The sequence below is a fragment of the Pelobates fuscus genome, chromosome 8 (genome assembly GCF_036172605.1).
Source record: "Pelobates fuscus isolate aPelFus1 chromosome 8, aPelFus1.pri, whole genome shotgun sequence".
In the NCBI taxonomy this organism is placed as follows: Eukaryota; Metazoa; Chordata; class Amphibia; order Anura; family Pelobatidae; genus Pelobates; species Pelobates fuscus.
Window position 1 is genome coordinate 163,872,689 of NC_086324.1, and position 27,346 is coordinate 163,900,034.

General features: G+C 42.4%; 1 protein-coding gene across 1 annotated transcript in view; it reads left to right on the forward strand.

Moving 5' to 3' along the window:
- USP31 (ubiquitin specific peptidase 31) overlaps positions 1–21,507 on the forward strand; it is a 42,797-nt gene extending 21,290 nt beyond the window's left edge. Inside the window, exons 9-16 of the mRNA XM_063430633.1 lie at positions 1,687–1,781; positions 10,454–10,531; positions 14,292–14,421; positions 15,643–15,762; positions 17,239–17,464; positions 18,097–18,255; positions 18,679–18,831; positions 19,811–21,507. Coding sequence (XP_063286703.1) covers positions 1,687–1,781; positions 10,454–10,531; positions 14,292–14,421; positions 15,643–15,762; positions 17,239–17,464; positions 18,097–18,255; positions 18,679–18,831; positions 19,811–21,204 — 2,355 coding nt within the window. The 3' untranslated portion in view covers positions 21,205–21,507. The remainder of the gene's footprint in view (positions 1–1,686; positions 1,782–10,453; positions 10,532–14,291; positions 14,422–15,642; positions 15,763–17,238; positions 17,465–18,096; positions 18,256–18,678; positions 18,832–19,810) is intronic.
- The last annotated feature ends 5,839 nt before the right edge of the window (positions 21,508–27,346 follow it).

A 27,346-nucleotide genomic window follows, 5' to 3' on the forward strand; every position in this document is an offset into this window, starting at 1 on the left:
AAAAGGGATGTGTTCATAGGATTCCTGCGTTCTAATCTTGTTGTTAGTGTAATCTTAATTAAGCCCATTCTTTTCAAGCACACATTTAAATAAATTAGGCAAAAACATATGTGTAAAGTACCAACCCTGTTTGAGTACTTTCACTGTTTCGTTCAACCTTATTCATTCCTTACTTTACAATTAGCTTACATATATTTAATTTTTTTATGAAAGTGGTTAGTTAGATGTAGACTGTACACCCGGCGTTCTCTTATATTTTCTGGATACATTATGTAATCGTACCTCATTTTCTCTAGATCCAGAGTAGATGGAGAAGAAGGCAGATCTCCTACTACCATAGAGCTGCATCTTAACAGAAGTAGCCGGGGATCTGTCTTTCAGACACCCCTGCATTAGATTGTTAGTTCAGCAGGGCAGTCCTCGCCTTCTCTTTTGAGAATAGTTTGACACAATTTGTTTGTGTAATATTTTTTCTTAGCCTGTGTAAATCTCTGCAACGTGTGTGGGCGCTTTATTGAAATTAATAAATACTGCTTTAATTCAGCTAGTACGTATAAAATTTTTAGCTAGAATCCCTGCTTTAATCAAAGCTTTTTTTAAACCAAGCATGTGCTATGATTCAAAAGGATTGGTAACCATGAGCCCAGGCTGCTGTGTTTAGAACTGTGTCCATTGCTAAGGGTATCTGCAGAAATGCAGTATGAAGCCTGAGACACGATGCCTGTCTTTTACTAATTTGCATTTTAAGCTGGGAACTCTGGGACAGTTGTGAAAACATGATTTCTCAAGTTTCTAGGACCCCTCACAGTCCAGCTGGAGATATGCAGGTGATGCGCAACAGTGTCTGTGTATTGATTTATTTACTACTTGCCACATCCTTGCATGGGTGAAAAAGTGGCAGCAATTATCTTCCTTAAAGAGAATTTTAACATAATTAGTAAAGTGTAAAATCTATTTAAAATGGGTATTTATGTAGTCCAGAGTGTTTCGTAAAACTGACCAGGACTCTTATCAAAGTACACTATCGAAGTGCTTCATAAAATAAATCATTAATTGTAAAGTGCCTTGTAAGGTCAATAATTAAAGTGCATGTAAGAACACGTGTATGCACTAAACAGGAAAAAGTGCCTGTGATCTTAAAATAATACTGCAATCGATCAGTATGATCATTCGGAGCACCTAGGGTAAGTCAATCCCCTATCACTCTTGCCTATAAAACACTGCTTTTGTGCATAATGAATTTATTGTTTATCCTGATGAAAGTCACAAGTAGGGATTTCTATCAAACTTGAACGTCCGTAAGTGCAGACACCTTTCTTCATATAGTGATGCGCGTGTGTGTGTGTGTGTGTGTGTGTGTGTGTGTGTGTGTGTGTGTGTGTGTGTGTGTGTGTGTGTGTGTGTGTGTGTGTGTGTGTGTGTGTGTGTGTGTGTGTGTGTGTGTGTGTGTGTGTGTGTGTGTGTGTGTGTGTGTGTGTGTGTGTGTGTGTGTGTGTGTGTGTGTGTGTGTGTGTGTGTGAATATGTTTGTATACATATATAATATGATAAACAAATCCTATTTTTTTTTCATGTATTGCCGCTTCCCTGTTTTATTTTGAGTATTATTGAATTAAAGGTGAGGAGCAAATCATATTTTCCCATTTTCGTTCCTGGAAACCTGTACGTATCGTTTGTGTATTTTTAGGTTTGCCCCTTCAGTCTACGTGTAGTTACGGCCGTTGGCATTACATACCTCTTGCCTCAGGAAGAGAAGCCTCTTTGTCACCCCACTGTGGAAAGGTAAACACAATATATATATATATTGATTTTCTATTATTATTAATTCATTATTTTTTTTTTGCTACCTGTCTGGCAAAATCAGTACATATAAATAGCCAAAAAGCCACAACCATTCTTCACAAGTTGTTAAAGGGACACAATAGGCATTGAGATGAAGTGGTCTGGATGCCTTGTCCCTGTAGTTTTAACCCTGCAACTGCAAACATTGGTGTGTTGCATGAAAGGTAATGCTTTAATGCCTCTAGTAGCTGCCATACAGGAAAACGCAGCTATTTCACAGAGACCATCTGATTGGTACAGCGCATGTGTTTTGTAGCATATGCTCCCTAGCCTCTTAATATTTTCTGATGGGAAAGCATTGGATTGGCAGAGATCACTGTTTTTTTTTGTTTGTTTTTTATAAAGTCAGCTCACAGAGCTGCGCGGCATGGGAGAAAAGGTAAGTAAACTACTTACTACTTAAAAGGGAGGGAATGGTAAACTAAACGGCTAGAGGACACTATATACATACACATGCTTTACATACACATTTGAAAATATTACTTGAAATGGAATTGGTTTACATTGCAGGGTTAAAGTGACAGGACCACATGACTATAGTGTTCCCAATTCCCTAGATTCCATTAAGTTAAACTTGGTAGTGGTGTGGTTAGTGGGTAAATGGACATTTTGAGTCCTGTAATATATCAAGTCAGGTGGGACATGCAACACCCACCACACACTCCGCACTGCTTAAAAGCCAAAGCTTTTTCGTGTGTGTGGGTTGAACGTTCAGGTGGCTAGGAGGCGGTCAATAAGTCATTGTCATCTGTGTATTTTCTATTCATTGACTTTCATTTCGGAGTGATCTCTGTTTTAATTTGCTCAGAACAGCATGGAGCCAATCAAATGTGTCTGTATTGACCTATGTTCTCCTAAATGATGGATGTTTTGTAGCCATAGTTATGTATTTGAACTTGTCCCCATGTCTGGTACTTCAAGTAATGGACATTTCAGTTACTGCATTGCACCTTGAGGAAGGCAAAAATTTACATGCATTACTTGTCTTGAGAATTCAAGGTAATTTCCCAATGTAAGATCAGAGTGCAGTGCATTTAAGTGAGTCCTCCTTAGTGTCTGGAAAATACATTAACTGTTAATTTTACTCCTGGTTAATTGTAAACTCGTAAAAGATGCAGAAAAAAAATCACTTACTCAAACATCTGTGCTTCAGAAACCTGAAGATATCCATTCTTTTTTTAAATTCTTTATTTTGTCGTGCAAGGAAGGTACATTGCAACAAGCAATGCCACAACAGCGATTGCAAGCGAAATGGTCAACATATTAGAAACAATTGTTTGGCATAGTATAACATTGCACATTTTATATGTTAATGTAGATGTGTCGAGAATGGAGCCAACATGTCAGCTAAGGGATAAGGGAGGCAGGTTATTCATATAGCATAAACAAGCTGGCATTATGGAAGTATGATAGGGTTGCATGCTTAGCTGAAGCACTCACTTATTTATAGTTAAAGTATTGTAGCTAGTTAAACATAATATCGCAAAACCTTTTAAACTGAGTATCCTTGTTGCAGAGGGGACATGGGTTAGACATGTCAATGTGGTTAAGTACCACAAGTAAAACTGGTGATATGGTATCCCTCACGGTCAAGACATCGAGGAGCACCGCCTGGGATAATACATAAAGTAAGGCTTCATCTAGCGTGTGGATGGTCCACTCTATGTGGCCCTGAGGTATGTTTAGTATTCCGGGGCGTGCCTGTGGACCGATAGTGCAATAAACAATACTAGCAGTGGGTACATGGCAAACCTCGATGTGTACCGGGAGGAATGATGGGCTATGTTGATGGGTTACGGTGTTGTGCTGCACAGGTCGTGTGTAGGTGTATTAGAAATTGATAACAGCAAGGAAAATAAAAAATAAAAAGGAAAATAACAAATTTAAAAAAAAAAGGGAAACAAGTGTATCCATCAAAGGAGCATGGTTAACCTTAGGGTAAATGGTCCTTGTGCCTGCTCTTGTGGTTCAATAGTATTGGATGCCTTACAGGGTTTGTGGTGTCATGTGGGCATCCTGTTATACTTTGTGTGGTCATACAGCGATAGGTTTAAGGTGACATACATTATAATTGCGATTCGTGGTGTGCAATCGAGGTTGCACAGCCCGTGAGCTCTGCCTGACTGGAAGGGGGTCGGCCCTGTGACCTGTTGGCTAAGGTTAACGGCTATAAGTTATATGGCGTATTGGACAGGTCCCTACCAAGGTGAGGGCTGTCTTAGTGTCATATGGGTTGCTGTAGCACTCATTTACCCCCGAGCGCTGTGTGGGGGGGTGGGGGGGTTGCGGGTGTATTGTGTAGTTGAGCTATAAGGGTAAAGTTGCAGGGGGAGGCTAAACCGGTGTATAAGCTTATGGAAACATCCATTAACAGTCACTGAAGCATAAAAAAAACCCATAAAAACCAAACATAAAGCAGAAAAGGGTCCGCATGTTGTGGAGGATATGAGGAGTACGCAGGACTGTTTGTTTCCCCTGACTCAGCCGGTGCCCTTGGTACAAACGATACCACTCTGTCCATGTGCCATTCTGTAAATATCTTTTTATTAAACCTTTCGTTTTTGTTGGACTTGCAACATGTAAGAGAGAAACGTGGACTCGCAGGTCCCTCTGGTCATTCACAGAAGCTTATACATTGTAAGGCATGTCATGACGTACGTGTCTGGGCGACTCGCAGGTCGCTTTCATGAGTAAATAGTATGTGTATTGTGGACTCACAGGTCCGGTGTTACATGGTGTTTAGTACTCTTTTTTTTTTTTTTTCTTTTTTTTTAAATATCTTCTTATTGAACCTTTCGTTTTTGTTGGTTTTGCAACATGTACAAGAGAAACGTGGACTCCCAGGTCCCTCTGGTCATTCACAAAAGCTTATACATCGGAGGGCATATGATGACGTACGTGTCTGGGCGACTCGCAGGTCGCTTTCTTGAGTAAATAGCATGTGTATTATGGACTCGCAGGTCCGGTGTTACCCGGTGGTGTTTCGTACTCTGTTATATTCAATATGCACCATTTCTACGTTGGGTGGTTTTGCATGCCCCACTGTTGTGTTTTGTTTGTCTATTCCCCCTGCCCACCCTGTAGCCTCTAGGCAGTAGTGAGGCATGTGGCCATCTGTTGTATAGGGTCCCTTCAGGACGTGCAACCCTCCAGTGACCCTGTGTCTATGGTCCTGGATGGCAGTGTTGTGGGGTGTTGGCCCCCTACCTTAGTATGGTTCGGTTCTGCCCAGCGGTGTAGGTTGTGCTGATGGGGATAACCTAAGGGGTATCCTACGACTCCTTCCAAACTCATTAGCTCTATAGCTCACAAAACTGGCGCACTTCCACCCCCCTCGCTAGCGGGGCTGCAGGCCGCCCCGGGCTCCGCCTGTGGTCGCGCCCCAGCGGGCGCCGTAGCCTTCCCCGCACACCCCCGCGGGGTCGGCCCAGGCACCGCCCCCCGGGTCCCCCGGACCGCGCCCCACCCCCTCTTGACGGGGGGCGGGAGTGAGGCATCACGTTTTGGGCCAGGTGTGGATCGTCCCGCTAGTCTCCCAGCGTCCTCTCCTGGGGATTGTCTGTTCCTCCCCCCATGGTCAAGTGCATTGTCCGGAATGCCTCTGTACCCACCCGTGCCACAAGGGTGTCCATGCGTCTAAGTATGTCTGCGTTCGGTCTTGGGCTGAATACCAGATCTCCTCTGTGACTCGTAACTCCTCCATTCTGGTAAACCACAGGGAGAGTGTTGGGGTTGTGTCTTTTTTCCAGTACAAAGGTATTAGGTGTTTTGCGACATTAAGAATTCGGATGGTCAGGGAGCGTTTGTAACGTGATGTGGGGGTTGTCGTGTGGTGTAGGAGGTATGGGGCGGGCTGGAAGGGTGGGACCTTGTCCGTGAACATGGCCACCATGGCAGCTATTTTCTCCCAGAACGGTACTATGAGTGGGCATTCCCACCATATGTGAAGAAAGGATCCTGCCCCTCTCTTGCACCTCCAGCAGAGGCCGTCCGCGTCCAAATGCATTCTCTGTAAGCGTTCTGGGGTCAGGTACCATTGTGTGAGAACCTTATAGGCCGTTTCCTGGGTTTTGCTAGCGATTGCGCAATGGTGCACTAGGTCGCAGATCTTGTGCCACTGGGTCTCGGTAAGTGTTTCCCCTACGGCAGTCTCCCATTTGGACATGAAGGGAGGTGGGGGGTGTCCCTGTTGCCGTTGTAGCATGGAGTAGAGGTATGAAATACTATGGGGCATGGGCTCCGGGTCTTGGCATAGCTGTTCGAATGGCGTAAGGTCCCTATATATGTCGGGATGTTATGGTATAGCGGTGATGTAGTTCCTAATTTGGGTGTATCTAAATGTTGTCATGAAAGGCTGGGTGGGTGTGCCCGTGAGCGTCTGTAGGGGCACAATTTTCCCATTGGCGGTCATGTCTCGGAGTCTGGGTATGGTTTGAGGGAGGACGCAGCGGAGGCTCCCCGGTCTTACCCCCGGTTCAAACTCCGGATTGTACGCCAGAGGTAGTAGCGGGGACGGGAAGGAGGAGAGGCGTAGTTTCCTCACTTGTGAGTGCCATACGGTTAGGGTGGCGGTGGTGAAGGGCTGTTGGCGGACTAGCCGCCTACCAATCGATGGGTCCAGCCACAGGAGGGCTGAAAGGGGCCTGCCTGCGTGGTGTGTTTCGATGGCCTTCCAGGGTTTGCTAATCCCCTCTTTTGCCCATTCCAGGGCCCGTTGCATGTGGCATGCTTGGTAATATAGTTTAAAATCAGGAACGGCCAGGCCTCCTGCTGTTTTGGGGAGTGTGAGTTGTGTATACTTGAGTCTGGGTTTAGTACCCTTCCAGATAAATTTAATGAGGAGGGTGCGGAGTGCGGAGAAGAAGGTGGTAGGGAGTTGGAGTGGCAGTGTCTGGAATAGGTAAAGTACCCGTGGAAGGATGTTCATTTTGGCAATGGCCACCCTGCCGAGCCAGGAGAAGTGAGGTGTGGCCCATTCTGTCAGGTTCTTCCGTAATGTTGCCATCAGTGGGGTGAAGTTCATATGGTAGAGTTTGGATAGGTCGTCCGTGAGCTTCTCCCCCAGGTATTTAATAGCGGTGTCCTGCCATTGGAAGGGGAAATTTCGTCGGATTTGGTCTGCCCTCTTCTGGGGGAAGCCAATGTTAAGAATAGAGTATTTAGCGTAATTGATCTTGAGGTTGGCGATGTGGCCGTATGTCTTAAACTCTGCCATGAGGTTTGGGAGGGAGATTTCTGGGTTTGTTATAAAAAATAGCATATCGTCCGCATATGCTGCGATTTTGTGGTGGTCTGCCTCCACCGCCACCCCCGAGATATCTGGGTTGTCCCTTACCGCTTGTAGGAAGGGCTCCAAGGCCAGGATGAACAAAAGCGGCGACAGAGGGCAGCCCTGCCTGGTGCCATTCCTGACCGGGAATGCGTCTGTATAGACCCCATTTATGCACACCCTGGCCGTGGGGGACGAGTAGAGGGCCTCTATCCACTGGCGCATGTGGGTCCCCATGCCAACATGCTCCAGTACCGAGAACAGGTAGTCCCACGCCACCCTGTCGAAGGCCTTCTCCGCGTCCGTAGAGAGGAGGAGAAGGCTCTCCGAGGTGCGCTGTGCGTGGTGGATCAGGGAGAGGGCCCGGACCGTGTTGTCCCGGGCTTCCCTGTGGGGGACGAATCCCACTTGGTCAGGTGAGATTAAGTCTGGTATGTGTGGGTTCAACCTTGTAGCTAGTATTTTGGCGAATAGGCGTAGGTCGCAGTTAAGTAACGATATCGGTCGGTAGCCCGTGCACCGTTCGGTATCTCCCCCCTCCTTTGGCAGCAGGACAATATTGGCCGCTAGTGTTTGCTGGGGGATAGTATTTCCCTCTGTTATAGAGTTGAAGGCCGAGATAAATTGGGGGGACAATGTGGCCAGGAAGGTTTTATAGTATTTGAGGGGGAGGCCGTCAGGGCCTGGGCTTGTGCCGGTCTTTGAGGATTTAATGGCTAGGGCCAGTTCCCCTTCTGTCAGGGGCGCTTCCAGAGCCTCCGCTGCGTCTGTGGAGAGTTTAGATTTAGTGTATTTAGAGAGGTATGCGTTCATGCGGGTCGTTCCCACGTTAGGGTCCGCCCGAGGGGTGTGGGGGGGGATCGCGTAAAGTTCCGTGTAGAAGCGGGTTACGGCTGTAGCGATTTGATCTGGCATGTGGTGTAGTTGGCCTGCGGCGTCGCGCATGCGTGCAATATATGTCATGGAGCGTTTTTTGTTAATCATTCTGGCCAACAACCTGCCGCACTTATCTCCCTCTGTGTAGAAGAACGATTTAGTGCGCTGGAGAGCCCTAGTGTACGATTGCCGCAGGGTCCGTGCTAGTTCTTCACGGGCTGCTGTAAGTTCTTCGAGAAGTGTGTCGTCTAGTGTTTGCTTGTGGGCCTGTGTTAGGGTCCCTATCCTGGCAGTTAGTTCTTGGATCGTGTGGTCCCGTGCCTTCTTCAGGGCAGAGGAGTGTGAGATGAGAATTCCTCTCATCACACACTTGTGGGCCTCCCAAGTCAAGAGGGGGGATGTGTCCTGTGGTAGGTTCTCGGCGAAGTAGTTTGTCAGGGCTTGTTGTACGTCTTGGGCCACCTGTGGGTTGGATAGGAGGTTTTCGTGGAGTCGCCATGTCGTGGTTTTGGGTTTGTGTAGTGGCGATGTGAGTTGGATCGTGAGTGGTGCGTGGTCGGACCACATTGTCCCCCCTATGGCAGCGTCCCGCAGTCTGGGTAGATAGTAGTATGGCAGAAAGAAGTAGTCGATGCGTGTGTAGCAGTCATTCGGGGTCGAATAGAAGGTGTAGTCCCTGGCTGTCGGGTGTGTCGCCCTCCAACAATCTGTAAGCCTGTACTGGTGGAGAAGTTTACGTAAGGGCCCGGAGTGCGTCCCGGAGGAATCTGTCCTGTCGCGTGTTTGGGGCGTAGATGTTGGCAAAGGTGTTGGTTTCGTCCAGCCATGTGCCATTCTGTCTGCCTCAGGTTTCCACTCGTGTAGTGAGGCCCAGCTTTAGGAGAAACGTCTCCGATTCCTCTGCCTAGGTGAATTGATGAACGTATCCGTCCTTGGTGGCCTGGAGGGTGCAGGGTTGTATCCACCTATAGGGGATTCCCTTTGAGCGTAGGGTCTGTGTGACCGTCTGGAGGGACCTTCTCCAGGCCAGCGTGGATCTACACAAGTCCTGCATGAATTGCAGTTGCATTTGTTCAAACAGGTAATGTTCCGCACTGCCTTCTGGACTGCCATCTTGTCCCGGTTCAGCACAAAGCGGACCAGCACGTCGCGGGTGGTCCCAACAGGGGCCCTGTTGGATTTTTGGAGGCGGAAGCAGCCATCAAGTTGTATCCCCTTAGCCGAGCGTTGAGGCAGCAGGGATGCCAGCAGACGACGCAGAAACTGAGGTAATTCCCTGTCGTCCACAGCCTCAGCTATGCCCCTTATTTTCAGATTGTTGCGCCTTCTTGTATCCTCCATGCAGTCCAGTTTAATCTGGATCACTGCGTGGGCTGCCTGCAGTTGGTGTATCTGTGTAGTGTTACCGGCTTGTTGGTGAGCCACAGATGTGATGCGGTCCTCAGTGGCCTTTGCTCGGGCAGAGATCCCCGCGACCTCTTCTCTGATGATGTCGAGGTCGGCTGTGAAGTAGGTCCGAAGATTCTTCATGAGGGCCTGAATGTCGCTTTTCCTGGCCGGTGCCTGTAAGTCCTGAGGCGGTGGCTCGGCTGCGGTCCCCCCTGTATATGTGATTTTGTCCAGGGCGTCCATACAGTCTTCCTCGGAGGAGGAGGAGTAAGGGGAATCAGGTGGCGCCGCCATTTTGGCTTTAGGCCGCTGTAGTAGCAGGTCGCTGATATTGCGGGAGCCTTCCCCAGCGAGGGTTTTCATCTTTTTGGTTTTCTTCCCCATATCTAGTAGGAGGTATTAGGTGCTTTGGCTTCCGAGATCGGGCGTTCACACGCCTTAAAATTGATGTCTGTGTGGTTTGTCGCCGGAGCTCAGCCACCATGCGTCCGCTCCCGTCCGAGTCAAAGCCACGCCCCCATTCTTTTTTTTTTTTTCATTATTATTATTAATGGTAATGCAATGTTTTTATTCCATGCTACCCTATTTATGGCTTGTCACGATTGATGTAAAAGACATTGTAAAAAGGACATAGTCTTAAATTAGAGGGACAAAGGTTTAAAAATATCAGGAAGTATTACTTTACTGAGAGGGTAGTGGATGCATGGAATAGCCTTCCAGCTGAAGTGGTAGAGGTTAACACAGTAAAGGAGTTTAAGCATGCGTGGGATAGGCATAAGGCTATCCTAACTATAAGATAATGCCAGGGACTAATGAAAGTATTTAGAAAACTGGGCAGACTAGATGGGCCGAATGGTTCTTATCTGCCGTCACATTCTATGTTTCTATTGCTTGTTGTAATGAAGTCGTTAACATGGGTCTCGTTGTGAAATTTTTAAGCCATGTGGCAATATCGCTACCCGTCATTGTCTGTACCTGTAAACCTGTAGCCAAGATTTGGGTCCTCCATGTTTTACTTTTTTCAATGTTGCGTGCCACATCTTGACCTAAATTTTGCATTGTTGTATGCTTCTGTCAGGGCTTTGAAATCTTGCGGCATTGGTGGAGCTGCTCACGTCAAGATGGTGGTGGAATGGGACCGCGAAACCAAGGAATAGTGAGTACAGCCATGCAATTTTTCTAAATAATGTAAACTTTCTATTTATTGCTGTTACTTTCTTGAACTGAATAACTGTTTTGTGTACCTGCTCTTTTATTGATGCACAGACTATTTATGCACCGGTGTTCATTAGTTGCAGTGCCTCTTTGGAGTTCTGCCCATATCTTAGCAGAACTCTACTAATCTCTGTTGTTGCTTTGAGATCACTGTCTTGCTTGCAAGGTCTTTGAATTGGGTATGTATCTAGAGACATTTGTTACTTCATAGCACCACTGATCATCTGCCTAAGATTAGAAAGAAATTTACAGTGGCCGCTAGGTAATTACACATCCAAATTCACAGAATCTGGAAGTCAGTGTAAAAATATATTCTTATTTACTTTTTAAAAAGGGAAACGATCCATTATTACACATAAAACACTATTACACTTAAATACATTTTCGTGTTATTTTATATTTGCCTTTTTAACTATTAATTTCCCCATTTATATATTTTTCAATTTTAAATTGTTCATACCTTTTATAGTATGTATAATTTCTTTTTTTTTTGTAAATTTTTTTTTTTTTTTTTTTGAATAGCAGTGACTTTCTGTTTAGTTAACCGTGCTCACTCTTTAGTCACCGAGCCATACACTAGTTGCAGAGGGGTGCGAGCTGTGCTTCACTGTAATAGGAGAAGCCTAGGATATCATAAAATAGTAGCTCTGTCCTACTGGCCTTAATCTTGCAAGACAAGCCTCATTCAGAATGCGGCGGCAGGTCATCTTGTCTGCTTTTGCAAATTTTAAACTGGCGTTGTTACATTTTCTCCAAGGATCCCGTGCATTCACAGTGATCGCTATTTACACTGCTGCTACCATTGTACTAATGCATTTTGATAAAGGATTTTTTTTATTTTTTATTTTGCTATCCTTGGTCAAATTATTTCATCATTGGTATGGTGTTATTTAAAAAAAAAACAAATGCACACTTTTATACTGCTCATTACACTGTCTATGTTTTGCCAACCCTTGTTTGTTGCTAAACACACTTTCTTTTTTTTGTGTAAATCATGTGTATATTCCATAAGTTTTCATTGACGAGCAAAGTATTACCTGTGCAGGGCTTGACAATACTGAATCTCTTAGGAAGATCTTTCTCTTAACTATGTGTGTTTTTGGAGGTTTTCGTCTAGTGCCTGCTGTCTGATACCATTTATAAAATCTAAACATGTTTTGGTAAATTAAACGGACACAATAGTCATTGAAACAACTTTAGTTTAATGAAGCAGCTACGGTGTATAGATCATGTCCCGTGCAGTTTCCCTGCTCAATTCTCTGCCATTTAAATCATTTCTGTTTATGTTTATGCAACAGCACACTATTAGCTGAAAGTGTCAACTGTCTGCTCTCAGCCATTGAATGGCACTCTGTGCATGACAATTAGCAGAGAATTGACATTACCCAACCCAGAACTCTTGTTCCAGGCGGCGTGATAACACCCCATGATGATGCTGGAGGTGGAGTTACTTTTCCAGCAGCCAAGGGGCTAGACTCCGTATATGCAGTGTTCATGTTAAAACGCTGAACATATAGATTACAGGCACAATGACCACTTCAAGTCACTGAAAGTGGCTGGAGGTGGAGTTACTCTTTCGGCAGCCAAGGAGCTAGACTCTGTATATGCAGTGATCATATTAAATCGCTGAACACATAGATTCTAAAAATCTGCACAGATATTCCAAAACAAGGGACAATATTGACTATATATACTCTGTGTGACCGTCTCTTTCTATCTTAGTTGTTTTTTCAATGCCTTTAATCCTCTGGCAAACCGTAGGTTAAAAAAAAAAATCATCCAGCTCAAGTTTTAATCTCACAGGACTTGAAATCCTGCAGGTCCACCGAGGTGCCATTATGTGGGTATATTGAGGCATAGCAAACTGAGAAGGAAACATTTAGATTGTGCCGGAGCATGACAGCTAATATCAGCAGCTTATTACCACTTTCTACGTGTCTTCACCCATTTACAGCATTACAGAGGCTTGCGGCAAATCATCTGCTTCTTTAGTAGTTTGCCATGAGAGCCACTTTGATTATTTATATGTAATATATATTTAAAAAATAATAATAGTGTGTTTATACGCATATTTCTTTCCTTACACGGTGATGACAATGTTGAGGCTTTTATCGGCTGTTATAAGAGGTTACATATGACTGCAACGGTAATGCATTGGGTACAATAGGGAAGCGGAGTATGCTGGCTGTCTCCCATAGTGCTAATTGTGGGTAGAAAAATTCAATGGTAATGGATTACTGCTCTGCTTTAAAGTGCTTATTTTTTTCTTTTTCTTTTTTTTTTTTCTTCAAGTTTTGAAAATTTATTTGCTTTCCTGGCAGATTAAGCCAATTTTTTTTTTTTTACATTTTTTTTAAGTAATGCCACGTAATATGCTACTTGTTTTTGAGTGTTAAATAACGAGTTATTTTTATATGTAGCAAGAGCCCTTAGCATTCTTCATGTTGACTCCGCTTTAAAGAAAGCAGTATTCTGATTACTCGTTAAAAGTGAGCTGTCACATATATGGAAGCCACACCATACAATATTCATATGATATATATATAGATATATCATTTTTTTATTATTATTTTCTTTTAATTTTATTTTTAACGTATGGTCATGTCTTAATGGAGCTCTCGTTCGCTGTGAAATGCATCAGCTATGTGAACGTTATTTCCCTACAGTTTGTAACGTTCTTTCTGTTCCAAGAGTTTTTTGAGAAAATTTGAATATTTAAAATGTGTGTGTTTGTGCTTGCAAGTTTACGGAGCTTGATTCTTAAACCTGATCTTTACATTGCTACACAGAGCATGGGTTCATTTGCTAAACTGGTAATTATAGAAAGGAGTTGAGTTGTGAGAAAGGTGTGTTTCAAATTTTAGGCTAAAGTAGTCAAATTGGAAAAATTCTCCATTTGAGCTATTTTTCCAATTCTGCAAGTGTAGACTAAAACTGTCAATTCTCTTGTTGAAGAGACACTCCATGACCTAAATAAAGAGCTAAAAATATGTTTAGTAGATATGCCTTCAATGAAAAAACATGCATACATTTAATTACGCATTTTCTTAATCAGGAACATAGTGCAAAACAACTTGTAAAAGCTGCAGGTTTATTATCTGCAGCCTTTACAAGCCCTCCCCTTTTAACCCAGCCAAGACTTTCTGCAGCTGTCCAATCACAGACTTCCTCAATGAGAAATCTTTGCAACTCAGCTGCTCCTGGTAATTGCTGCCTCTTGAGTTTATCTCCACTGAGCTAAACAACCAGGAAGTAACTGGACCTGCTGTCTGATTGACAGCCAGGGGGTGTAACAAGGTCAATTTATAAAAGTTCCAATTTCTATTGAAATCTGCACTTTTCGTGAAATGAAAAAATATGCCACTCTTCACACATTGAGCACTTCAGCAAGTTAAAGTGCTTTAGGTGCCTGGAGTGTTCGTGTATTTATCAACAAATCCCACCTAGTGACTGCCAACAGGGTCTCTCCAGTTTGGTGTGAGTCCTTCGAACTTCAGCTGTCACATAAGTTTGCCTCAAGTGAAACTAAAGCTAATATTATATGTGGATTTAGGTTTCTGTTATTCATATAATATTTCTTTGAATTACTATAAATCAGTCTGTAACTGAGAGAACATGTTTTTTCTCTTTTCATGATGCATCACCAAGTAAGATGATAAAGATCACACTCACTCTCTGCTACTAATGTCTGTTCTCCATAGCCTATTTGGTAACACAGAAGAGGAATATGTCCCAGACTCTGAGAGTGTCCGTCTGCAGCGAGAGGTACATCACCAACCACAGAACTGCAGCCTTTCCCAATGTTTCCAGCTGTATACTAAAGAGGAGCAAGTGAGTGTCTGTGTGTCCGTCCTGTCTGCAGCAATGCACGCAGTTTGGCTTATTATACCATGCGGTCTGTGTGTGCGCATGCCCAATGATTTAACCACATGCCCCCAACACGAATAGAACTCTTTAACTACTTAGATTGTTCATGTATGGAATAAGTTATTACTACATTGCATGAATGATTTAGCCCTATTCGGTAATACCACAGTTAGAAGATTACTGCTTTCAGCCCTTTTCAGATGATTCCCTATTTTAGCTGCACAGTAGGATGGTGATTTTAGGGACTTTGAAGTGTATACTTGCTGAGTTTTTTTTTTGCATGCCTAATACAAAGCAGGCTACTAATAATGAGAGCTGTGAAGAAGCGCTTAGTTACAGTTTAGATATATTGCTCTTTGTGTTTTCCTTTTCTTGTTATTTTTGGAGACGATTGACTCTGACAAAATGTTTTTTTTTTATAGAATAATAGTGCATTGCAGCAATGCAGGAAGTGCATTATATACACATATTGCCTTTATAATCAATGTCATTTTATTTCCATTTGCCATCCCTAGTGTGAGTTGAGCATGAACTCCAATGTAGGTAAATATTGTATTTAGAGCTTAGGAGTGATTTAAACAAAATATAAACCCATACTCTTCACCCTAATGCTAGATCCCCTGTCTGCACTGATACCAATTAAGATGTATTGTCGATCACCCACTTGGTAAAATGAGTTTAAGTTGACTGTGTTTTAGGGAAGGGAAGGTGTGTGTATGTATGTATAAATAAAATAAGTCTGCTACATCATCGATTACTTCTTACTTTTTGAACCATCGCTTCTCAGGGTTTTTAATATTTTATTACTTATCCATTATATGTTGTGAGGTGTGAAAAATGAAATTTATAAATGCAGACATCTTGTCCTGGGACAGCGTAATTCCATCTTGGCTTCCTTTCCTTCATTATTTTAAGCGTTGCCGCGTTTCTGTCATTGATCATAGTAATGTGTGCCTGGAATAAACTGGATTGTGATCTCCACCCCAGTGCAGAAAGGCTCCTGTTATGTTTCTATACCCTGATGAAATTATTCAGATCAGTATTTTGCCATAAAAAGTGCAATATTAAAATTGTGTGAAGTTTCGTGTCCACATGCATTGTTTCCTGTAATACGTCGTGTTGCTGCCTCTGCCGTTTAGCGCTTGTAAATGTGCCTGCCTGATTGCTTGTGCTGCCTGTTTGCAGCTGGCTCCTGGCAATGCCTGGCGCTGCCCTCACTGTAAACAGCTTCAACAAGGCAGCATTAAACTCAGTCTGTGGACCCTGCCTGATGTGCTAATCCTGCACCTGAAGAGATTTCGACAGGTAAGCGAATGCCCCGGAGCACTGCATTACTAACACCTAATATCAGGGTTGCTTCTGGCTTTTTTTGCTGATAAACCTTAACAAAGCACCAACTGATGTATTGCTAGGTGCTTTAGAATATAAAAGCCTACATCTGCAAGCATTGCCCATCCGTATATCGATAGAGATTCTAATGCGAATAGCCTCTCTATTGTGCCAATCACACCAGGGCAGCTGTAACCTGTCTGCTTTTACTGATACGAGTACACAACAGCAACCCTACTGATACACCATCACAAAAATAGAAACCCTAACCAACCTACTGATACAAGAACACCACAGCAACCCTAACCAGCCTACTGATACACCATCACAAAAATAGAAACCCTAACCAGCCTACAGACACACCATAGTAACCCTAACCAGCCTACAGACACACCATAGCAACCCTAACCAGCCTACAGACACACCATAGCAACCCTAACCAGCCTACAGACACACCATAGCAACCCTAACCAGCCTACAGACACACCATAGCAACCCTAACCAGCCTACAGACACACCATAGCAACCCTAACCAGCCTACTGACACACCATAGCAACCCTAACCAGCCTACTGACACACCATAGCAACCTTAACCAGCCTACTGACACACCATAGCAACCTTAACCAGCCTACTGACACACCATAGCAACCTTAACAAGCCTACTGACACACCATAGCAACCCCTACCAACATACTGATACACCATTACAACTCTAATACACCATCATACCAAAACAACCCTAACCAGCTTACTGATAAACCATAGCAACTCTAACCAGCCTACTGATACACCATCACACCATAGCAACCCTAACCAACATACTGATACACCATAGCAACCTTAGCTAGCCTACTGATACACCATAGCAACTCTAAACATCCTTCTGATACACTATCACAGTATAGCAACCCTAATCACCCTACTGGTACACCATAATATCATCCCAATTCTAACCAGCCTACTGATACACCATACCGTGGTAGTCTCTTTTTGCACACAAGCCAAGTAATATATAGAATGTGATTATATTTAGTGATCCTCATTTCTGGAATTAGAACTGTGCCATGAAATGGCTTTGTAAACTTGACTTTAGATTTGACACTGTACCTATCCAAGATAAAATGTTCCAGAGCAGTTATAGCCTAACATATAAATGTATAGCATCCTTTCTATATACAGGAGCTAACTGTTATGCAGATTGACACACAGCTTTATTGAATCGTTGAAATGTGAACTTGCATTGGATGTTTCATACAGAGTGATTGTTGGTTGATGTTTGCCACTAGTCAGGCCTGTTCAGAGTGCACTTAATAAACTTATTCAGTTTTAGGACTTGTCCTAGTGAACCTGACCAGAAATTAATTTCTATGTGCGTGTGTGCTATATGCAGGGCAGCTTGTGAGGAATCGTGTGCGTGAGTCTTTCTGTGGGTAATTGTATTTCTGTGCAGGATGGAGATCGAAGGGTAAAGCTACAGAACATGGTCCGTTTCCCTCTGATGGGGCTCGACATGACCCCTCATGTAGTGAAACGTAGTCAGAGCTCCTGGAGTCTTCCTTCTCATTGGTCACCTTGGAGACGCCCCTACGGCCTGGGCCGCGACCCCGAGGATTTCATATATGACCTATATGCTGTGTGCAATCATCATGGAACCATGCATGGCGGTCACTATACAGGTATTAATATTTGTACTTTAAAGTAAATATTAGCAGAATGTTCACTTGACTAAACTGACTGAATTGCTAAACTTAGTTCGGGGTAGCCAAGTTACAAAATCCCCCAATCTTCTATTTTGGTTTAATATAGGTTTGCCCAAAGGGGAACTTTGTTCGCTGGAATTTAAAGGCTTGCATAAATAATTATAATTTATTGTTTAGGTGCCAGTTTATTACATGGAGCAGGGAAATTGCAGCAAAGAGTATTTTAGAGTTGCAACAAGACATTATTTGGACATATTGTTACTATAGGAGGGGAGCTTGTTATCGGCCATGTAGATCACGTTTTGGAAAAGTCTCCAGTAAGAACGGAATATAGGCTTGAAATAGAGTGAATTTATTGATCAGATATGCAAATACCCGTTGGCAAAGCAAGCACTGTCATAGGGTTATTGTGTTCTTTCTCGTGCATGTTGTAAGTATAAAAATTAAGAAACAAATGAAATGTTAATGAATAGAATTGGGAGCTATATGTAACTCTGCTGGAGTCAGTATGACTGTGAAGAAGTATGATAAAATAACTGGTATTGTTTTTCTTTCACTCTGGTTAACTATCCATTTTTATGTCGTCGTTGTTCTATCCTCTGTTTCAGCGTACTGTAAGAACTCCGTGGATGGATTGTGGTACTGCTTTGATGACAGCGAAGTGCAGCCTCTGCCAGAGGACGACGTGTGCAAGCAGACGGCTTACATCCTCTTTTACCAGCGCAGGGCGGCCGTCCCATCCTGGTCTGCAAACAGTTCTGTGGCCGGTACGCTTCTTTAGATACAGTGCTTAAATGTTCATGGTAGGATACTAGCCTTTAAAAGTCCACTGTACAGTATCAGCATGCGCTGTCTTTTATTTTGTTTGTTTGATAAGATTTAATTATAGAAAATGTAAAAAAAATATATTTAACCCCTTAAGGACCAAACTTCTGGAATAAAAGGGAATCATGACGTGTCACACACGTCATGTGTCCTTAAGGGGTTAAGTATAGTTTTAATGGATGGTCCCTATATATGAAACCAGCAATCCACAGTACGTGGGGGAGGCACAGCGAAACCATCCTCATGCATTTCCCACTGACTGTAATGCTTATTCATAGTGGTTGGTTGCTCATAATTTCCTACCTTTATCACAATTGCAGTGACTGTAAGGGCTGCCATTTCTTCATTCCACTGTTCATTGCCAGGTTCCACAAGTTCATCTCTGTGCGATCACTGGGTTTCCCGTCTCGGTGGTAGCAAGCAACCGAGCATTGCCTCTGCGGCCTCGTCCCGACGCACTTCGCTTGCATCATTGGCTGAGTCTGTAGAAATGACTGGGGAGAGAAGCGAGGATGACGGTAAGAGCACAGCGTTTTTTTTGTTTTTCATCAGATATCGACCTATAGATTTAATGCCTCACAAATTGAATATTTCATCGGTGAGGTTTCCAGTGTTTAACACTGGTTTGAACTATTTTCATAGGCTTTGATCCAAAGCTAACATACATGTATTTATTTCACATTAGATTCGCAGCGGCCTATAATTTACATTTAAAGGGAGAGGCCTCTTTTAATTTCTCTAATAATTTCATGTGTACACTGTGCTAGCCAGTTGGATAACAAACATAGATATCCATATTTATTTTTAAACATTGGTATTTCTCTCCATATTCATTCTTAGCAATGTGTTTGAAACAATAAATAATTTTGTTTTCCTGTTGAGCCCATCACTTACTATTATTTTAATAAAACTCCATCACTGCACACATTTAGTGATATGGTGCAGGCCTGGCAGGCTGTAGTAATTACTGTTCTGTTATGCAGATGGTCGCCTCACTTTTCTGATCTTAAATAACGCCCTTTGATCGATTTAAGTCAAAGCAGGAAAGGGCTTTGTTTTGACTTCAAACTAAATTTGTTTTATGAAAACATATATCAAATAAATGCTCATAATTACATGCTCATGTTTTGCAGTCTGTCTCCATAAAAGAGCATGGTGACACTATAACCAGTGCAGCTCATTGCAGTAGTTATGGTGCATAGTGTTTGGGTGCCACTGCCCCTAGGATTGTATCAAAATCTTTGTGCAGTTTGAAAAACACTGGGGCTCTCACATTGGGGCAGGGGAGCTTGGCAACGCTTTCCTTTAAATCAAGTAAACGGTGCCCAAAGAAACTTTTTCACCATGACCAGTACATTGAGACATGTCCATGGTATTTACAGTCCAGTGGTTCATTCTCTAGGCAGCAAATGTATTAAAAGCACAGAATTTTGTAGCTCTGCAATGTAGATCTTTTTAGATACTGAGTTGTTTTCACATTTGTGTATTCCCATCCAGGTGGCTTTTCTTCACGTCCGTTTGTTCGCAGCGTTCAGCGACAGAGTATATCTGGGAGATCTGTCACCAGCCCACTTGTTGCTAATGAAAATGTATTCCGCCCATCATGGTCCCTTGCAGCGAAACTCCACTTGCGGGCAGCCACTTCTTGTCGTCATCCCTCTGACTCTCCAGTCCATGGCTCATCCCTCAGCAAGATTGGGGAAGCAGATGACCACGTCTCCACTTCCTGTTTTGGAAGCCTGCGAAACCTGTCAGGGAGCTTTCATGAGCACATTGAGGGTGGAAGAAGAGAGAATCGAGCATCATGTCGGGCCCCGATTGCTGTGGCAGATGGCGTCACCCATGGAGAACCGCTGGCCAAAAAATCTGCTCCTGTGGAGTCATTTGGGAAAAGTGCTGCTGAACTTGTGAGCAGGAACCCTCTCCTTGATCCTCTAGATAACAATAACCATATTGCCTTCGTGGATCAAAGTGATTCTGTAAACTCCTCCCCTGTACGTGAGAACCATCCCCAGAGTGAGGAAATACTGGGTAAAAAACTAATAGACAGTAAGTCAGCAGTGGAACAAGATAAAAATGTACGTGTGCCGGCAGAGGAACCTTCTGTGGAAACACCTGCTGCTTCTGCAAAGCAATGTTCAAAAACTAAAAGGAGTGAAATGAAAACTCCTGTACGACGTGCATCCACACAGCATCGGAAAGAGACGACTCGAACACAGGATACTCCTTCCTCTGCTTCTCAGCAGAGACAGAAATCAGTAAGTTCTGCAGTCAGTAGCACTCTTTCCCCAGCACCCAAGAAATCTGCTCAATCTACAAAAACCTCAACTGTATCCACCTCTTCCACTAAACATCGCGCCCCGGAAAAGAGTCTAAGCAGAGAAGGGTCAAGGGTCAGCATAGGTTCAGACAAAGTCTGTGCATCAAAACCCAGCACACCCCGGGTGGCACCACCCAAAGCAAGTGAAATGTCAACAGAGAGTCGGACAGTACGGAGTTCTTCTATGGCCAGCCTTAGAACTCCCCATAGTGCAGCAAGATCTAGCCTGAAGCGAGACAGCAAGTCAGAGGACAAAGGACTCAGCTTCTTTAAATCTGCTCTGAGGCAGAAAGAAAACAGACGCTCTGCAGATTTGGGAAAGACCAGCCTGTTGTCTAAGAAACCTTCAGGATCGAAGAGCTCAGGCCAGGAGAAGCCAGAGCTTGCTCCTCCTTTGAAATCCACTGAGGTTGATTCTAGCACCAAAAAACATTCTTCCTTACCTGCACACAAAGCTAAGTCTTCCTCAGATGAAAGACCAGTTCAGTCGTCAGACAGTGTCAAAAAGACTGCTGATAAATACCTGAAAAGGTTTCCTTCTACGTCAAAGCCATCTCCAAAAACTCAGTGACCAAGGGTGCAGGGGCAGCTGTAACTTGCGATCTTTGTAGACATGAATGCAGAAGAGCTGTCCCTGCTTACAACAGTTGTTGAGAATATGCCCAGTTTTCAGATCTCCTGAATTTTTATTTTTAGTTTTTATCTGGTACCTTTTTGGGAGACGGGAGATCTTATCTTTAACTCTTCCTACCAGTTCTTGCCGCATGAACATTGGCTTTTGTTGCATTATGGATCAAACAACTGATCGGCTGGCTGGAGAGTGCAGGACAGGTTCCACCAGCAGAAAAATGCTTCTCAGCCAGTCCTACTGAAACCCGTCTGCTTGCTGTTAACTTTCAAAAGAGAAAGTTGAAATATATATATATATATATATATATATATATATATATACTGCATTTATGTACAGCATATATATATATATATATATATATATATATATAATTTATTTGTTCTGTCTTCAAAATGCTGCTTTTTATCTATGCTTTCTTCCTTACCAAAGCCTCACTTCCGAGTTGAGCACAAAACGTGGGTAAGATGAAGGTTGAATTGTTTTTCCAATGCCAAACAAAGAGGGGACAAGCTAACTTTCTGCTCTCATGTATGCATGGGAAGGTTTGTGTCCGTTATAGCATAGATGGCTGATGTTTTGGTCTGTTTCCACCACCGTTTTATTCTTATCATATCATATATATCGTAGTTATTGAGAAGTTTTATAGTTACTTCATTGGAGATCTTTCCCTGTGCCAAGCATGTTTTCATGTGGGCAACTAAAGTACTCTCCTGCTTTATGTAATTATGGCCTTTGATATTGCGCATATTATTGCCTATGTAGGCCCATGGATTATGTTAGAGAAACTAAGCACTACAAACTTATTCATGTGACTACAGAGTTGGCTTCACTAGCCATTGTCTGGGATTGTCACGGTCAGTACCTGCATTTTGCTCTTAACCTCAATTGTTTCTGCCCTAGAAGCATCCTTTCCTCTTGGTTCATAGCCTGAGAAGAACCCCCTTATTCGTTCAACCCTTCTAATAGGCTCCTTGACATGTGGCTGTTTTTACATTGGCTTTCTGCTTTCTCTACCAAGGTGTCCACTGTCATCTGTCAAGCTCTAGATAAGATAGATAGTAAGACCCTACTGCCAAGCCATGGGCCATCTTCCTCTAGCTTCGTCTGAGCTCCAACTCTATTTTATGGACATTTTAACAGTATCTGCTACGTACAACTGCCAAGTGAAATGCAGGTGCAGACGCCTTTATGTATATCCGAACAATGCCGGCATGCCATGTATAATACTTTAATGAGCTGGGCCCTTCTAGTCTATCGCAAGGGAAATCATTCGTCATGGCTGCTGTCACTTGTGGTGCTTTCAGTATTTACCAATACTGCTGTATTTCAGATTTAAGCAACATTTGACCTCTCTGGAAAGAGATCAGAGGTGTCTGGGGCAAAAAAACTGCCCAGAATGTGTCACTTTGTGCTTATAGTATTTTGCAAAGCTATTTGTACAGGGTTTTTTTTTTTTTAAACTTGTAATTCTTCAGTCTCTGAAAGAGCGCACTATTTAGAGCTTCTACACCACTACAATTGCAGAAAAAGGTCAGCTTACTAATGTATACCTTCTGTGCGTCACAATCGTCTTGGCAGTAAAGTGGCACTTAACAGCCGTTATTTCTCCCTAGAATTGAGTGTAAATGCTGGATAGAAGGGTTGTCTTTGATGGTTTAACAAGACCAAAAACACAATCCTTTATAAATTCACTGGAACATTTTAAAACATCCTATGAAAGCTTTGTATATTCACTGAAATAAACGCCCCCCCCCCTCAATTTTTATGTTTGTAAACATTTAAAGCTATTTACAGCCCCCCCTCCCTCCCCCAAGAATCACAGATCTGGCGAAGCCCTCCATTTGGTAGCCTTAAAAAGTAGTGGGAGTTTTGCCATTTCCTCTACCGTAGCACAGACTGGCAGAGACGTAGAAGCTGGACTTTACCTATTTTCTTTTTTCAAACCTCAGGCACTATTGCATGGCAAAGTAGAAATGGAATGTGCACGCACTCGTAACCTATGCAAGCAACCATTGGTATTTACCCTCTCGCACTCTCACTGCTAGCAAACTGTGTACAGTAATCATTGGTGTGTTCTTCAGCGTGTTTGGGGATAGAAGGCTGAATGATAGAAGTCTTTTATTTTTGTACTAGAGTGGTCATTTATTTGCACTTCTGGTTAGTGATGAAACGTTGTCGTTAGCATTTTAAACATACAATTGGGAGCTTGTAGATGTGTACAACATTTTTTAAATTTTTTTTTATTTTTTTTAAATCTGACTATAGAATGCCATATTTTAGTGTAGACCAGATCTGTAACCTTTAGATGAATGTCTGTTTTAAAAAAAAAATATCTCTCTGACTTATCTACCTATCTGTCTCATCTTTTTTTACCTGTCCATCTAATTCATCCTTGGACTTCACCATAGTCAGTAGGGAGCTGGATCCAGCATTTTCCTTATTACTCTTTTCACGTAATTGCAGTTCCAAATAATAAAAGCAGTTGCCCCATCTTTAAGGACACTTTTTCAAAGTTGGATTTCTGGTTGGTATTTGTAATAGCGGGGCTGATCAATCTTTTTCCTCCAGCTGCAGTTAGCCAACAGAGAATGATGGGAAGTGTAGACCAATAACAGGGAGTGCCAAAATTTCACCGTCACACTCTTGAGCCATTGAAGCTCCCATGATGCTCCTTGCTAGTCAAATGTACAATAAACTTGGATATTGCTGCCATAGAACTGCTTTCTAAACCCTTACAGACTGAATATAAAACCGATTTTATGGAGGTCTTAATGCTCTCCAGCTTAGTCTCATCTAAAAAGATAAGACCCTATTCTCTCTTGTTTTACTTCTCTCCTTACCCATGCAGAAAGCGGATATGTAAAATGGTCCTTTCTAGGGCATTGATTTGTAAATTAAATTCTTACGTCTATCAGTTCATATATTTTTTATTTTTATGCTTTTCATCAATAATGCATTAAAATATGCATTAGAATACGTAGAAAAGAATGGTTACAAAATACCCCCCCCTCCCCCATTTCAATTTGCTGTAAAAATATAGGTTTTGCAGCTTCTGCAATAGGCTCTCCGCAAACCAGGAAATGGACCAGTCATTATGCTCCTTGAAGAATCATTAGAATTCCAGGCTTAGCCCATAAGTAATGCTTTGTGGGTGTAGCAAGGGTTTCTGGGAGTTGTCAATCAGTTGTAGTTCAGCTGTTTTGTACAGTACAAAACACACAACTCCCAAAAACAGTCACACCATGTACAGCCCAAAAAAAAAAATCTTTCAGGTTTCAAGGGAGGGGGCAGAAATATGGTGGCCTTGTTTAGCAAAACTATATTAAAAATGTTGTTGTTTTTTTCTTTTTAAATCACTTGGCCTATCCTAACCTAGTAGTTTCTGCCCTAGTCCCAAATGCATAAAATTGTTTTTTTCACTACCTCTTTTGAAACACAATTGGGAAATACCTAAAAGTTGGAATGTTGTAATGCCTTGAGAACAGGTTAGAAAACAGTAAACGTCTTTACACATTGTATCCAACACATGTGAGTGCCTGTAGTGCCCATTTAATTGTCAACTTTTTTTTATATTTTGCGTATTCCAGCTGTTTGTTTTTGAAAGTACATAGTCGGTCCAATATGCTGTAGTATAGTGACTGCAAGGCTTGGCGCTATTGATATCTGTTGACTATATTTGGCTAAGAATCATGGGAAATTTAGTTCACAAATGTCTTGTTGTGACTTCACAAACCTCTGCAGTGGTAAAGTTAGCCGTTACTACACTTTTCATAACTGTATCCTTTGGAAACACTGATCCGATAAAAACTCATCTGACTTGACTTTGCATTGATTATGCAAGCTCGGCTTCTTCACAATACAATGTTCCCCAAATACCTCCGAAAGGCTTGTTAATCAGTAAGTTGGCGTTGTAGATTATGAAATATGTGAAATAGTTGGCACTGATATTCTTTTATTTTTATTTTCGTTTGTTTTGTTTTTTACAGTGTACAACACTAAACATGTTTATATGTCTTTTTGTTTTGTTTTTGTAGCATTTTCGTAAGAGTGAGAAAAAACCATAAACTGCTGCTATCTCTCTCTTTACCCAGTCTTCATTCCATCTCACAAAATTCTAAAGACGTCTAGTTGATTCATTAAGGGGTTTTCAACATGCTGGTAATTGTGGAGAAAATTACTCACTTCTGACTCACTAAATCTGCAAAGCATTAAATGCAGCACAGTAACAGATTCTATACTATCAGCGAGAACTACCTCGAGTGCGGATCTTGCAGAACAGCTCTTTATAGCGTTAATCATAGGGACTAGGTATTGCAGGCATCAGCCTTCCAATACGGCTATTTCATCTAATCAGTCTCTGAATATGATATGACAAGTTACCACTTCTCTGAAATAATCTCTTGAGCAAGGCTGCCTGTTTTACATATTTAAGAGTTTCTCCATGTGTTTGCCATAAAATCTTTTCCTTACTTTTTCTACTGGGCAGAATTTGCATGGTAAACTGTGTTCCAACACAGAACCTTTATAGAACTAGCCAAAAAAAGAGACAAGTTCAGACCACCTCAGATTGGTTTGGAGGGACTGTAGCCGTTGTAAGTGCATCATCTCGTTGAAGTGGTTATAGTGCCTGGAGTCCCCTGGTGCCATCTTTCCAGTTATTGTTGAATAGTTCTTAATGTTTTAATGCTTTCAAGGTCCCCAGCAGACTGTCCTCTATGTGCTGCTTTGGCTAACGAGGAAGCATTAGCTTGAGCAGCTGTGATTGGCTGAGAGTGTCATCTGACTGCTTTTAGTCAATCACAGCACCCATTCAGGTATAAACTGGTATGGCTAGTAGGAAGTGTATAATCTCTGCCTTAGCCACACCTCCGGTGGGAGCTAGGTTGTGGGTGTCCAGGGATCTTATTTAGTGTTAACCTGCTCAAAAATGGTTTAACACTGAATGCAGTGACCATGCCAGACACTGTAACCAATTCAATGAGATGAAATGGTTATAGTATTTACAGTGTGCATAGAGTTGGGGGCATTTACCTGGAAGCTTGGCAATTTGCTGGACAACCAATAGTTTATAGGTCATACCCATTACCTTTCCAAGTATTAAACACACCTGGCTTTGTACTCAAGGAGTTTAGTATGTTTGTTTTTTCCCCGTGGGTGATGTCTAGGTTTTGATGTGATTGGTTGATTGCATACCATTCAGGTATGATCTTAAAGTAATACTGCAATAAAAGATAATGGGTTGAATTTAGTCGCTTTCAGTGTAGTTAATGCCTGTTCATCTCATGCCGGTCCCAGCTTACATACACTACCAATGTCTTAGCACACTCATTGCATTTTTTCATCATGTAAACATTATGGCCTTTTTGCCTGAGGCAAAACTGTCAAATTGCCTCTTTTTTTCTAAATTGCTAATACTGTATAATTGCTATATTTTTGTGTTTTTTATTACATTTTAACTGTTATGGTTTGCAGTATGCATAATTTTGTTCATTTTCATATGTTCATTTTTATTTATTTTTTAACTTTACCAAAATCTTAATTATGCCTAGGTTTGTTTGTTTTTTTGAGTGTGTATGTATGTGTGTGTATGTGTATGTGTGCATATATATTCAGGTGTAATTTATTTGCATTTTCCTGCAGTCTCTTCCTCTCTTCCCTCCAGTGATTTACTTTTAAAGGGAATCTCCAAGCACGTTACCACTAGTGACTATGGTGCTAGGACCCTCTAGGTGCAGTCTTTTTTTTTTATAGATTTTGTCAAACTGATTTCAAGCTGTTTGGCAGAAAAACAAATGGTCCAGGTTATCACAGAATCCAAAGCTCATTCCCTATGGATTGGCTACCTTTTCAAGTCATTTGGACATGTAAGAAGGAAGCTGAACTTTATTCATATGACGTCTCAGGCTGTGAGGGTGGCCTGTGGGTGCTGCGGATTTCCCCGTATTTTAAACAAAACCAGACAGTATGCACCCATAGTTGTTACACCATAACCACCACAATATGCTGGCTTTGCTATGGTTCTTTTAAAATAATATTAGGTTTTATCTTAAAGCTTGTCTGCAGAGACCATCATCATTTTTTG